This window comes from Carassius gibelio, chromosome A2 (genome assembly GCF_023724105.1).
Source record: "Carassius gibelio isolate Cgi1373 ecotype wild population from Czech Republic chromosome A2, carGib1.2-hapl.c, whole genome shotgun sequence".
In the NCBI taxonomy this organism is placed as follows: Eukaryota; Metazoa; Chordata; class Actinopteri; order Cypriniformes; family Cyprinidae; genus Carassius; species Carassius gibelio.
In genome coordinates, this window is record NC_068372.1 from 10,209,367 (window position 1) to 10,224,382 (window position 15,016).

Sequence of the window (15,016 nt, forward strand, 5' to 3'; positions counted from 1 at the left end):
ATGAACAAATAAAAACATTGACAGCCAATCAGAATCCATCCTGCTGTAATGAGCTCGAGAATTTAAATCGTGCACTTGGAATAAACAGACAATATCGTTCACTGGTGTGGATGTTAATATCGTTTTCGTTGTAGTTATCGTTCTTGGTGTGAACAGACCTTAAGTCAGAGCGGGAGTGTGACCTTATTAACAGACAATGTTCTTCTTTGTAAATGCTAATCTGATTCCTTGTCTTTTACTCACATGATGTTCTCCACTGATTTTGGTTTGATGAAAATAGCGACGGGGTAAAGCACAGCAACTTGCAGTCTCTTTATGGCATTGCCTGATACATCTAGAATGCAATGTTTGCCCTGAGGAGAGCACCAAAGACAAGGTTTCCATACAGCAAGCAATAAGGATGCATGGTATGTATTATAGTCCTGTGTTGTCAGCAGTTGTGCAGGTGTATCATGCACATCGTGCCTATTTCTCCAGAAACAATGCTTAGTTCCATTCCTCAATAACACCATAAGTAAACATTGTGCATTGTTTCCTGGTAAATGTAATGTATGTATATTTAGTGGTATTTAGTGAAAAAGCACTTTTTATGCTGAGAAATAAATCTGGATCTCACCTTTTCTGCCACCTCTCTGACAGACTGGACACTGGTGCCATACAGGTGACTGTTGTACTGGCCTGCTTCGATGAACTTGTGCTCTTGTATGTCTCTCTCCATCTGCTCTCTGGACACAACAAAGTGGTAGTCTCTCCCGTCCACCTCATAATCTCGCTTCGGCCTTGTTGTATCTGAGACAGACAGCGGCATATGCTACAGGATTAATTTCTGTACTAAACCCATGGTTGTAGTATAATTACTTAATTTAGTTAACAAGTGTTTGCAAATTTGTAGTTTCAAATACAGTATGTATATGAATTTGAACAAATGCATAAAGTATTAAATAAAGTTTATTCTGTGCCACAAAATTCAAAGGCCATGATTTTTTGCTCAGTGAGGGTTAGGAGAGGGTATTTTTCATGAGTTTGTCATAACTAGAACAATTTATATCTGGATTTAGCTTTTTTTATGCTTGTTTTGGCTTATTTTCAATATTTTAAAGTGATATTTTGCTTTGGTCACCTGGCTAAGAACCTCTGACTCTTTTGTAAGTTATATCAGTATAGGATTTCCTATCTACTATCAGCTTACATGGTTACAAACCTGTTTGTTTGAATAAAAAATTGGAACTGTGAATTGTTTTTAAATAAATAGAACCTCAATAACCTCAATAAACCATATGGTCAACTTAATTGTGCAGCCCTATCAAACAGAACCATGTGAATGATAATCAACATCACTTACTAGAGGAATTAATCTATTCAATAGACTTTTCATAATAAAAAAATACTGTTAACATTCATTAAAGCAATAATAAGGTGTTAACTTGCCCAGCCCTTATATATATATATATATATATATATATATATATATATATATATATATATATATATATATATTCAGCCATGTCAGTGCAGTCTTTTTATTTGACATGCTTTTAAACAACACTGTAATTTCCACTGCAGCATCTGGAATAATGTCTCCCTCATTATGTTATCTAATCAGTGTACAGATACGTACGAGGAACACAGGAACCGAATTTGTCAGGGAACTCTGAGATCAGGTCATCGTTTACTCTGTCTTTCATTGGACCCAAGATAATCACTGGTCGCGAGTAGTTCACTGTGGAAAGACCATTCATGAAATCAGTCACATTCTCCTGTAAAGAATCACTGATGTGAAATCTCATGGGTTGATGTTGCTGATACAGTCATTAACATTTTACCTTCCTGCTGACAGACTGGCTCATATGACAACACATATTCCTCTTGACCACCTGAGAAATGAACACACACATACAGTTAAGCTTAAAAAAATAAATATTCTTGTGCAATGTTAAATAGTTTTATTAAATACAGTCAAGCATATTAAGACCCTGAAATGGATGCAATGTTTTCTGCTCATGCATTATTATTATCAAATGTGTGAAATTGCAGAGACAGCTACGTGAGATCCCCTTGTGGCCACTAGAGGTCTGTATACCGCACAAATGATTAGTGAAAAGCAATGGAGTCCTCCATCATGATGTCATAATGATTAAAGTGGAGCTCTTTCTGTGGATCTCAGTAGGTCTGACTGCCCCCGTGTGCACTATGAGTTACAGGCAGATACATGCAGTAAATGAATGAACATCGTTCTTCAAGGTTAAGGGCAGAATTCCTAAGAGCCTGTGACATGCTAGTGCTGTTTTCTGCATCAAAGTGTAGCATACTGCATACTTAAAATACAAAATATTAAGCATTTATTTCAAAGCAATGGAATTAACTGCCCGATTTGTTAGTTATTCACATGTATGAGAGATCACAAAGGAAAACAAACAAAATGTCTGGCACTGAATGACTGCATTTTCCAGCAAAAGTATATATTGCTGTCATGGAGCTACATTGCACTATAGCTAAGCTATATAATTTATTCTCAAGTAATCAAAATGTATTTATTAAAAATGTATTAAAGTACTGTATATCCATAGAAAAATAAATAGCTACAAAATTAAATGTATTTATTTATTTAATTTAACACAACCATTCAACATTTTGGGGTCAGAAAGTCTCTTATGTTTACTAAGGCTGCATTTATTTGATAATATATATATATATATATATATATATATATATATATATATATATAATAATAATACTGTGAAGCATTACAATATATATATATATATATATATATATATATATATATATATATATATATATAAAATGTAATTTATTCCTGTGATAGCACAGCTGAGTCACGTGATCCTTCAGAAATCAATCTGACATGCTGATTTGAAGTGACAAAACAAAGTTGAAAATTGTTGAGCTGCTTCATATATTTTGTGTAAACCAAGATACATTTTTATTTAATGTGTCCTTGTTCAAGAAAAGCATTCAAGTATTCTTACTGAAAAAAATTAAATAAAAAAATCATCCTGACCCCAAACTTTTGAACAGTGATGTATCAGGACCAACGCCCTGCATTAATGTACATTCTTTACTGCTGATCACAGCGGTGTGTAATATCTTGCCCCCATGAGACATTATAGTAATATCTTTTGAGTGGCTTTGATATAGCACCACTGTGACTCTGACTGTCTCTGACAGAGAGAGGGCAGGGGCTGGGAAATGATGGGGTGGGTTCACTGTTGCTATGGAGACTGAGCTAGGGGCTGGCAGAGGGCTCACTGATTGATTTTGGTATTGTATCTGTGAAGCTTCTGGAACATTACCCAGCCTGTCTCGCTGCAGTGCTGCTCAGTTGAGGGGGGCAGGCAGTAGTGTTAACTCTTGATGAATCAACAATAGCATTCCTTTGTAATTTATTATATTAACCTTGGTAATGTATTCATTTTTATGTTGCATTATTAAATGGATCTCACATACACATTAATGCACAGCAGAGAGGACAGGGGAGAGAGTAACAGTGTTAAATGTGTGTGTGTGTGTGTGGGGGGGGGGGGGGGGTAGATGAATGGGAATGTTGGAAGGAAGAACTTACGGTAACTACTCTCACTATCACTGGCATTAGAGGTCATGTGCTCTGAAATCATAACAGAGGTGGAATGGATGATGAAAACCAAGAACAGGAGCACATGATGATGCTTGAGGTGACTCAAAAATACCCGTCCCATGTCTCACCACAGTGGAGAAATACTCACACCACTAAGGGACATAGTGCATCTTCTGAGACCCCATGAAATGAGTTTTGTGGCTTTTAGACCGTATCTGGTAGTTTTGAGGTTATACGCTACTGTACTCTAAACAGTTGACAAAGTGTCAAAGTCTAGCACTGGTCATAGTAAAATAAATAATAATGAAACATTTTCCAAATAAGTTATACGTACATAATTTAACATTACAGTTTAACTCTGCTTTCTAAAACAACTGGTCAGAATTCATGAGATTAATCCAAGCGGCAACCTTCTGGTCTCTCTCATGAAACCAACACGGAAGTGAATAAAAAAATCTGTAATTCATCGACTGGCCGCTAGAAGCTGGCTCCACAAGGAAGTACAGCAGAAAAAAAATTTTTACAGCCTGGTTCAAAAAGTGGTTTGGTTCTATATAGCTAATTTTGGCCTTCATTACAACTGTGAGGGGGGCAATTTTTTATTATTACTCATCCATTTAAATTATCTTAAGCCTTAAAGTTTATTGCATAATTAAAGGCGTGGCCACTTGAGTGACTAGATGGCCGTGGTTTCAGCAACCAGCTCACGCCTCTTTTTGCCCATTATCGATTATCCTGGAGTGACGCATGGTGACACACTGCCAAGATGGCGACAGCCCGCTCTGCATTGTTTTTACAATATTTAGTATTTTTCAATATACAAAGAGGTTAATGATATCAAACATGTTTTAAAATGACTGAACTAGCACATTTACAGATATAAAATGTTAAAGGGAATGTGCAAAAATGAAATTTCTCTTTTTAAAATGTATTTACTTCATATCATGAACAGATCAAATAAATAAAATAAATGCCTAAATTAAATATCACCATCATATAAAACAGTGATCTCAAACCCTGCTTTTAGAAAGCTACCTTCGAGTTCAGCTCCAACCCTAATAAAATAAACCTGAACCTGGTAATCAAAGGTCTTCAAGGTAACTTGAAAATCACATATAGTTGTGTTGGAGCAGGGATGGAACTTAAGTCTGCAGCCCACAGCTGGAGACCCTTGAAATAAAGTGATCATGTCTCTTCAAAAGACTAGAATTTAAAAATATATATATTTATTTTTGTTTCAAAGATGAAAATCTTATGGGTTTGGAATGACATGGGGGTATGTAAATGAAGATAGAATTGTAATTTTTGGGTGAACTAACCCTTTTATTATTTATATTCCAGCAAAAGATGACTCATCTCGCAAACAAAGATGCATTTAAAGTTTCGTCCAAGATTGAGATTGCCCCTCAATCTCACATTAAGGATACAACCTCCAACCAGAAACAGCAAATCGCAAATACTGGTTTGTTTTCAGCTCGCATTTAATTTCCATTCCCAAAAATCATTTAGTTACAAAGTATTTGGAATTTATTTTTGAAGGTGTCTTCAATGCTTTTGCCCATATTAGTGTGATCTGATGGAGTCATTACCATTACAAGGGACCTTTGAGGAGTTGACAGTAAACTGTAATTAGATAATAGTTTGACTATCTAGTGTATGATGGCAAATAAATATCAGATTATTAATAATAATAATAGATTTTCTCATCAAGGGAAAATAAAGTATGTAGGTACGGAATAAGAGGAAATTCCATAGAGCACAATGAGACCGAAAGTAAAAAACAAAAACAAAAAACCTTTCACCTCCACCATCAACAGCAGATATAGAAAAACTGTTTGTTTTGTACTGTATGAATTATGAGAGTGAGTAATGAGATCTGTGAGAGGAAGAAAGATAGAGTGGAAGTCTGGTCCAGAGGTGACCGAGTAGGCATCTTCATGGGAGACTTACTCTGGCCTTTGGATAGCATGTCATCTGGGTTGTCCTGTGGATCGGTCAGGAAGGGAGCAACAAGAGAGACAACAACCACAAGAGTACAAGGGTTACTGAGACACTCTAAGGCCTGGTCCAACCACTGAACACAGCAGGCACCAAGCTGTCCCTGTCCACTGGTGTTGCTATATCTAAAGCAGGCTCTGATGTCTGCTGTGTCCAGTCGAGCAGTGCCCACCTCTGTCCTTCTGACCTGCTGCTGCCCTATTCTTGCCCAGCATTGTGCTGAAGTGCTGATTTCTGTACTTACGGTCCACATCGCTTGTTTCCTGCTCACTGGCCTCCTTGTTCTTGTAGAAAGGGAACTTGCGGGAAAACAGATTCTTTTTACGCTTGTCATTGAGGGACTGCTGAGGAAGAGAAGGAAGGGGAGGGCAAAAGAAAAGAAGGGAAGGGGAAGAGTGCCGTCTAATGTAGATATGAAAAAAATAAAGGATGAATGTCCTGCTCTTGACTTTGTGGACCTCTGACGCCTTATTTAAATCCCACTGCTACAATTTCTTTTTTATAGATGTTAATTAATGGAGGACGTCACAAAGTCAGAATTGTATATGAAACGCATGAAGAACTGAAGTGGACAAATAAATGGATTTGAGTCACAGATTTAAAAACAGCTAGCAGCAGGAAATCTCAAACACAAGAGAAGCAGACGGACAGATTTGCATGCAGAGGGTAAGAAGCATTGCGAGTGTGCCACAAGCATGTGGAGGCCTATAACTGCTTTGATTGTGGCTGGTTTCTTATCAGCAGCGACATGCAACAAAACAAAAAGCAAGTGGGCCTGATTTCCTTTTCTTTCATTCAAGGGTAGGCCAATATAGTATGAAATACTTTGCTGGGAAAACAGCCTGTATCTAAAATTATTTAAGCATATGCAGCACCAGGAATACAGGTGCATTTCCATTCCTATGCAGTGATCAGTTATAAGCCTGGCTGGTTTACACTGCAGCACTATGGATTATCGGGGAGCGCTGGATGGTAGGTAAAAAGAGAAAAGTGTGAGAATGAAGGACAGGAGAGGTGAGGTGTGGCATACAGGAGGAGGAGCAGTCCGACATCAATGGCAAGCGTATTTGTCCTTCGTTTTCCTATCATGCATGTTTTCTAGGGCTGTTAGATAATCTGGTGTTTTGACTTCTATGCCTCATAAATGAGTTACAGATGTATAAAAGCACTGTTATATGTGTTATATAACATATGGCCATTTTTTGGGCCTGCGACACTTGCAGCTATGCATGCTGTTAATTTAGACTGTGCCATTCATTTGGCAGACTGATTAGTATCAGAATATTACATTCCACTGAATGCACTGACTGAGCATTATTAATCGTGAGTTAATATCAAATGGTCAAATTTTCACAGAGGTAGGAACATTAGCAAATACTAATTTGTAAAGCGATCTGAAATGCATTTCAAAGTCATTCTAGATACACAGTAAAAGCAACATAAGAGCTTTGTTCCAATCCCTAGTGAGCTGCCAAGTATGATACTCCTGATGAAAAGGTTGCTCCATTAGGAAGGAAGCAAGTGCAGCAGATTGAAATGCTGCTTTCTAGGATTCCACGTTTTGGACAAAATCTAAGGAAGCATGCCAATGTAATTAATCAAATGGCTGGGGTCAGCAGGATGTCTTTCTTTCTTTATTAAATGAAAGGAATTACCATCTTTATCAGTGAGGATGCATTAAATTAACATTTATATTGTTACTTAATATTTCTATTTAACAAAACGCTATATTCATTAAAAAAAACTGATAAGTGTCATAATATGTATTACAAATAAAGCAGCACTGTTTTCTACATTTATAATTAAAGGAAATCTGGAAAATGATTTCTAAAGAATCATGTGACATTGAAGATTGGAGTAATGGCACAGGAATAAATCACATTTTAAAATAATTAAAACAGAAAACAGTTATTTTAAATTGTAATAATAATTAACAATATTACTGTTTTTACTGTATTTTCAAAAACAGTAAAAATCTTATCGACCACAAACTTTTGAATGGTATTTTATGGTTTGCAGAGAAAGCAATCCCAGAACATATTGAAATGAACTCTAAACTTAATGCAAGGTGGAGGACAAGTTGAGAGAAATGTTGCTTTAAACCCAAATTTACTCAATTTACTTCAATGCAAAGTGTTGCAAATCAGTTACTTAAAGCAAACTCACTTGGTTTTGGAACAGAGCATTGTTTAAATCTTTGTAGGTATGCATGTAAGAAAAGGTTCACTCACCCCTTTTTCTCGCGATTTGGAGTTGAACTTAACGGTCTTTAACCTTGCTCTCTCCTTCTTCTCCACTCTTGAGAGAAAAAATAAGGATCTCGTATTACAATAGCTGCTATGCAAAATCAATCAGTTGTTCTGCATTTAAATCTCCTTCATCAGAACATCTTTAAGGCAAGCACATCAGCTAAGCATACATAATGATAAACTCAAATTCTTGAAGACTTTGGCGGAATGGTGCTGGGGGACCATTTAATACAAACACAAAGGTCAGCATGAACGACATCCAAGTAAACCTACCAGCCTAAATGTATCTGCAAATAATAATAATCATTTTATTTGTAATTTTATGAGCTTGAATCTTTCACCTTCTCTTGCTGGGAATTACGCCCATTTCCTCCGCCTCTCCTTGAGGAGTGACTTGCCGTGCCTGCCACCACTCATCATCTGAAGCATTCACTACGTGCAGTATGTCTCCGAATTTGAAGTTTAGGCCCTGGCTGGGCAGCCCAGAATCCTTTGTTTTATCATAATCAAACAGTGCCCTGCAGAAAATACAGTCAAAGTAAGACCAAAGGAAAAACACAGACTAGATACTTGCTCCTTTAGCTGAGATAATATGGTAAAGTCTGACCTGAAGATTTAAAAATTGCTAAACCATTTCAATAGACGCGTGTAAACTGCAAATATAAGATATCTTATTCTGAATATACAATTTAGTAAAAAAGAAAACAGCTTTGACATAAAATGGACATTGTAATTGTCTATTCTTTCCTACAGTGTCGTATATATCCATGTGAAACAGCTTCCTGAACAAGAAAAAAAAATGTAGAACTTGATTTCGCCCATCAGGAATTGACTGGACAGTTGAATCATTGTTGTTAACTAATATCTGTGATCTCATGTGAGTGACAGGTTGCTGGCGGGGAGGTATTACACAGATAATCAAAAAAGAGATGTCATCGCGAGAAGAAGGGGGAGGTTAATATTGATTGATTAAATATTACAAGGCAACATGAATAATAAACATTAAAAAAGATAATAGTCAGTTCAGTGTAAATTATTTATAACAAGCACTGAAATATTCCATAAAAATATGAATTGTCAGTTTTGTTTTCATAGTGACTTTATATGCAGTGTTCCAGTTCTTTTGGAGATTTTTTTCTAGTACCTGACATATAGTGATCTCTTCTGACTGGTCCTCAGGGACCCTGAGCCTGAGCTGATGCTGCTGTTCATCATCTGCTCTCTTAGGTCATGGATCTTGGCTTCAAATCGGCTGTACTCTAAAACACAAGGCCACAAATATCACTACTGCACATTTCCCAGAATGCTGCTATTTAATGCCCTCATAAAACACAGTGTGTGTGAGGGAATGGAAGACTCAGTGTTGCTGAATATACATGCATAAAAAAACAATGTTATCAATAAAACACATGTTCAAAGCTTTGTCATGATACTAAGTAGCAACTGGACACCAATTTGTGCTCTATCACAGAAGCCTTCTTTTACAATCTTTTATAAAATGTTCACAGGATGTAAATGTCGCACAGATGTAAATGATGCTGAACAACCATTGTCAGGATCAATACTTTAAAATGTGAGTCTATTGCTGATAAAAGCAAATCTTACTAAAAAAACAAAAAGGGGAGTGAAAGACAAAGCATCAGAAATGTACCATCATTGTTCAGAGTATAATGGTTTGATTTAACAGATAGACCTGGATGAATAAATATCCAAATCAAATTTTTATGAGTTCTCTTTAAGACCCAACTTAACGGTACAAAGGAGTCAAAAGAAGGCTATAAAACTGGAGTATTGGATTATTAGCTTTTTACTTCTCGCAATAACACAGCTAAGACTCTCCCGCTGATCACTGATTGCTTTCTGGTTTGTTTTTAATGAGTGCCAGTGTTTTCCATTGAGAAAGACTCACCCTCTGGTCTGAACTGGGCAACAATGGTGACTGTTTGTCCGGCGTTCTTCAGAGCTGCCGCAGCCTGCTCATGAGTGGCACTGCGTAGGTCTATTCCATTCACCTAAGAAAGGTACAGCCATTTTTATATCAATAGGATTAGCATTATGACAGTGGTCTTGCACACTGTTTAGCACTGAGCTCTGTATGTCTGCTAAATACTGTACGAAATACTCCTGATTAGATGCTCATCTGAAAATACTCACAGACACCAAACGGTCTCCTTTCCTCAATTCACCACAGAGGTCTGCAGGACCCCCGGCTAGGATGAAGGAAATGAATATGCCCTCTCCGTCCTCTCCACCCACTATGTTGAAGCCAAGCCCTGTAGAGCCTCGATGCAGCACCACCTTCCTGGGTTCCTTGCATAAGCTAAAAATAAAAACATTTGTCCTTATTTCAACATTAAAAAACTAAACCTACAGACTCACATCATCATACACAAACTGTTCATTTTGTCTGAAACAAACAGTTATCAAAGATCACATTTAATGACAAGGCCACCTGTGAAAAACAAATCTCTTATGCTCACCAAGGCTGTTTTAATTGATAAAAATATAGTAAAAACAGTAATACTGTAAAATATCATTAGAGTCTAGACACTGTTTTCTATGTTAATATATTTAACATGCTATTAAAATATATGAGCATCAAATTTCTGCTTCCAGGTGCCTTGAACACTTCTGTAAGTGCATTACTAAATATGTGATTTTCAAACCGAGGGGCAAATTGAAATGAATTTTTCTATGCCACAAATGAACACTCCTTTAAGAGTGCAAGGTCAGTGCATATAACTGGCCTCTTGGAGGCACTGCTGGTCTAATTCTACTACACACAGCCACAAAACCATCCTGTGGCTAATTTACAATACTGATACTGTAAAATCAAACACCATTTTATCACATCATTTCATTGCGATAAAAAACATCAATGAATACAATGACATCTAGAATGTGCCACATGCTTCTTTCAGGCTGCGCTTAACTTCTCCTATGCGCCTAAATGGTCAGATTAATAGAATCGTTCGTTCTGCTGGATTACGACAATCTTGTTTATTCATTTTCTGGCAAGCTGGCTAAGAGGCTTGATGATGCACAGTGGTTTTTATGAAAATGAACCCACGCATCAAATGGATGGGCTAAATTGGGAGCTTATCAAATTGCTAAATTGGCAATGATGTGTCGTTTTGGGTCAGAATTCTCTAAAAGTAATAAATGGATAAATGGCATTACCTCACCATTTTTTTTGCAACCAGTTAGATTTTTTTACTGTGCTCTCTTAAAGTGGGCAATTCTAAAATTAAAATAGATTTAAACTTGTAAAATCATCACGTTTCTCAGACGTGGATGACATGCTGAAAGGGTAAGTGCCATCTGCCCTCTCAACTGACAACGCCCTCAGTGAAGCATTGACAGCTTGGGCCAGCTGACCGGAGTAAAAGTAAAAAGCAATTCGATACTCCGGTGAACTATATCAAAAGAGTTCAGAGAGCCTCTCATCGACTAAACAGGTCATGATATCATCCTGAACATCACACATGGCATCACGGTACTGACTTGTTCTGGCATCACATTATAAAAATAATCTTGAAGCAGCTTGAAGCTCCCCTTTTGTTGAACTCAAACAATAAGCTTTTAAGTATAAGATTAATCTGGCGATCAACTGATGATACTAAGTTTACCACATAATAATGGCAGGAAAACACCTTTCTGTTGAGTTGCACAAAATCATTTACAGCACCAGCAATATGTAGTCTGAAAAAAAAGGAATATTATGAGCCACTCCTTTTAACCAGTCACTGAAAAAGACTCATAAACTACTCTTTCATCAAAGAAAGGAACTAAATCAGGAAACTGTATCAATACCCAGCCCTTTTAAGGACCATAATTTGTTTTGTTTATTTAAACAGTAAAAGAGTAAAACGTTGATGCATACAGACAGACAGTAACGCATTGTTGGACACTGCATTATGGCAAAAAAGAAAAAAAAGAAAATTGAGTATAAGAGCCATCACAGATTTATGTAGACAGTTTTTGACAGTACCTGGTTACATCTTCATCCCCCACCGTGGTTTTTGGGGTCGGGGAGTAGCGTCCAGAATGCACCGGAGGCAGCGGCTGGCTCAGATAGCTTGGAGGGCTGATATGGTTTTCCATGTGTTGCGAATAGGCTGAGAAAGAGAAAAACAGGCACAGACAATAAAACAGGTCATAGAAACATCTTGATCTGCATTACCTAAAAGCTTGCATCAAAGAGTTCCAAGATCTCTTTTTACCCAGTCCTCCAGAAATGCACAATTATATGCTATCCATTTTGCATCCCTTTGAGAAACAGACACAGTCTGACTGTAAATGATACCCTGAGCTGAGCTTTTAGCACCTGTGCCACTACTGTGGCTTCACTTTCATAGATATCCATGTGGGGGAAACAGACCTGGGGGTCAGTGTGAAACTGAGCCTATCCTTATTTTACTCTTCTTTGTTACTCTCTGTAAAGGTCTCATTTGAAGCACCCAGTTATCTGAGCTAATTACAAAAGGCCTGGGTATAGGTGCATCATCATATGAGAACTGTTGACTGGAAGTATGATCCATACTTGCATAATCACAAAATGATGGTAAAATGAGGAAAATAGATATTAGTATAAGTACTGAATGATTTTGTCAACTATCCCAAAGAGCTTTGTGTTTTAACATTCCCTTAATTGCTTTTTGAAAAAAGAGAGAACAAAACACGCACACACGTTTTCTGCCTCCAGGAATTGTGTGCAGACCATTGCAAATGGGGCTGTTCATTATCATGCTGCAACATGAGGTGATGGTCGTGGATGAATGGACAACAATGGGCCTCAGGATCTCGTCATGGTATCTCTGTGCATTCAAAATTCCATCAATAACATACACCCGTATTCATAATCCATAACATATGCCTGCCCATGCCATAACCCACTGCCACCATGGGCCACTCAATCCACAACGATGATATCAGCAAACTGATAATTGAAAGAGAACACCTCTCCAAAGTGCCAGACACCATCGAATTTTAGCATTTGCCCACTCAAGTCAGTAACGACAACAAACTACAGTCAGGTGGAGACCCTGATGAGGACGACGAGCAGCAGATGAGCTTCCCTGAGACAGTTTCTGACAGTTTGTTCAGAAATTCGTTGGTTATGCAAACCCATTGCTGCAGCAGCTGTCCAGGTGGCTGGTCTCAAACGATCTTGGAGGTGAAGATGCTGGATGTGGAGGTCTTGAGCTGGTGTGGTTACACATGGTATGCGGTTGTAAGACCGGTTGTATTTACAAACTTCCTGAAACGCCTTTGGAGATGGCTTATGGTGGACATTCCTGCAGTCAGCATGCAAATTGCATGCTCCCTAAAAACTTGTGACATCTGTGGCATTGTGCTGTGTGATGAAACTGCACATTTTAGAGTGGTCTTTTATTGTGGCCAGCCTAAGGCACACCTGTGCAATAATCATGCTGTCTAATCAGCATCTTGATATGCCACACCTGTGAGGTGAATGGATCATCTCGGCAAAGGAGAAGTGCTCACTAACACAGATTTAGACAGATTTGTGTACAATATAGGCCTTTTGTGTACATTAACAAAAGTCTTTGATCTTTGAGTTCATGAAGAATGGGGGCAAAAACAGTGTTTTTAACTTTGTTCAGTGTATGTATCTATCCAGGTCTTTTTCTATTACCTATCCTCTGAAATGAGTTCTCTGATTGTTGTGAGATGTATATTTGGGCTCAGTTGGCAGGAAGCAGCAGTGGCAATAGTGTTTTCTCTACAGTACTGTACTATGGCCTATAACAGAAGGAGAGGCTTAGCTGCAGAAACCTTATTTTACCCTCAGGCGAAGCAGAGGGCAACAGAGTGGCACAAAAAAAAAGAAAGAAAAAAAAGCCCAACAGATGGTGAAATGCATGCTTTATGGCTCTCCATAGGGACAAAAATGTAATCTACTGACACAAAGGCTCCCCCTCTGCAATACACTAACCAAATCAAGCAGATCAGTGCGCCCAAAAAGCACTTGAACACCATCTACAAGCTATAAACAGCATTATTTTACACCCTGAGTCAGGCTGCTAAATAATTGTGCTCACTTTACAAAATGATTTCTCATTCATTAATTCAAGACTCAGGTTTGCTCTTCGAGGCCTATGTACTACTGTTCTACATGCTGTCTTCTATGCATTAAGATACTGCTGCTTGGATTAGCAATACAGACTTGACCATGTGATCCCAGCCATGATTGAATGGGATTGAATGTCTGCTGGCTCCACTATATATTATAGCCTAGTTATCAACCTAATGAACAGCATTGCTTTATTTACAGTGATCAGAACTTAAAAAGAAACCTCCCATGTGACCGATTTGAAATGTGCTACAAAGTCATCAAACAAATATGCATGGTAGAATCAATGTCAATACAACATCAGAACAACACAATACTCTTATAGGCATAAAATATAAAATGAAAAGTTTGGGTAAAATAGATTATTTTAACTGAATGAAATAATGAATGTTTGTAGTAAATGCTGAGGTTGCCTCATGTAATATCCTATCCTAAAGTTTAATGTAATAGTAGTGACAGATCATTTCTTCAGTATTATGGTTCTGAGTAAAACAAATAATCGAATAAGAAGTAGAACTGGGATGTGGTTCTAACCAACTGTAGTTGATTGGATGAAACCACATCGAGTTAAAAGAGAAAAAAAAAAAACACACACCTTTGAATGCATTAATTAACAATAATATCCATCAAAATGCATTTAGAAAATAGCATCAATTTCCATTTCATTATGACCAAAACCAAAATTTGGTATTGTATAGAGTGGTTACACTAGAATTTAAGCATCCGTAATATACAAATATACATTCTTCTGCAGCCTAGAGCTTTAATAATATCTTCTATTGGTCACAAGTTCCCACGTGATAAAAATTCACAGGTCAGAGTTCACCTTCACCACCTGAACTCTATTGTAGTGGTTTAGAACTGATTTCTGGACTTCATTTGTGTCAAGTATGTAATAAATTGTGACCGATATGGGGGTGGTTTTGTCTAATTGCCCCATACACAGGGGGGATCAGTGCTAACAGTAGAGTTGTGCAGGCTTTGACTTTGAGATAGGAGTCATCCTTCATCATACTGGGGTACATGGTAAGCCTCCTGTTTAAGGATTAAAACGAGTGTGTCTAAAGGGAGCTGTGTGGGGTG

The 15,016-nt window shown here is 37.6% G+C and overlaps 1 protein-coding gene across 18 annotated transcripts in view; it reads right to left on the reverse strand.

Annotated features, from left to right (window-relative positions):
- LOC128022506 (discs large homolog 1-like protein) overlaps positions 1-15,016 on the reverse strand; it is a 126,627-nt gene that overhangs the window by 2,513 nt on the left and 109,098 nt on the right. For 9 of the 18 annotated variants that reach the window (XM_052610165.1, XM_052610238.1, XM_052610212.1 and 6 more), the window contains 12 exons: positions 11,831-11,957; positions 9,994-10,159; positions 9,749-9,851; positions 8,984-9,098; positions 8,181-8,357; positions 7,822-7,888; positions 5,835-5,934; positions 3,581-3,622; positions 1,824-1,874; positions 1,619-1,720; positions 617-789; positions 244-353 (listed from right to left, as the gene is read on the reverse strand). In XM_052610165.1, coding sequence (XP_052466125.1) covers positions 244-353; positions 617-789; positions 1,619-1,720; positions 1,824-1,874; positions 3,581-3,622; positions 5,835-5,934; positions 7,822-7,888; positions 8,181-8,357; positions 8,984-9,098; positions 9,749-9,851; positions 9,994-10,159; positions 11,831-11,957 — 1,333 coding nt within the window. Of the gene's footprint in view, positions 1-243; positions 354-616; positions 790-1,618; positions 1,721-1,823; positions 1,875-3,580; positions 3,623-5,542; positions 5,577-5,834; positions 5,935-7,821; positions 7,889-8,180; positions 8,358-8,983; positions 9,099-9,748; positions 9,852-9,993; positions 10,160-11,830; positions 11,958-15,016 lie in introns of all 18 variants that reach the window. The other 9 variants (XM_052610257.1, XM_052610271.1, XM_052610266.1 and 6 more) reach the window with 3 other exon arrangements.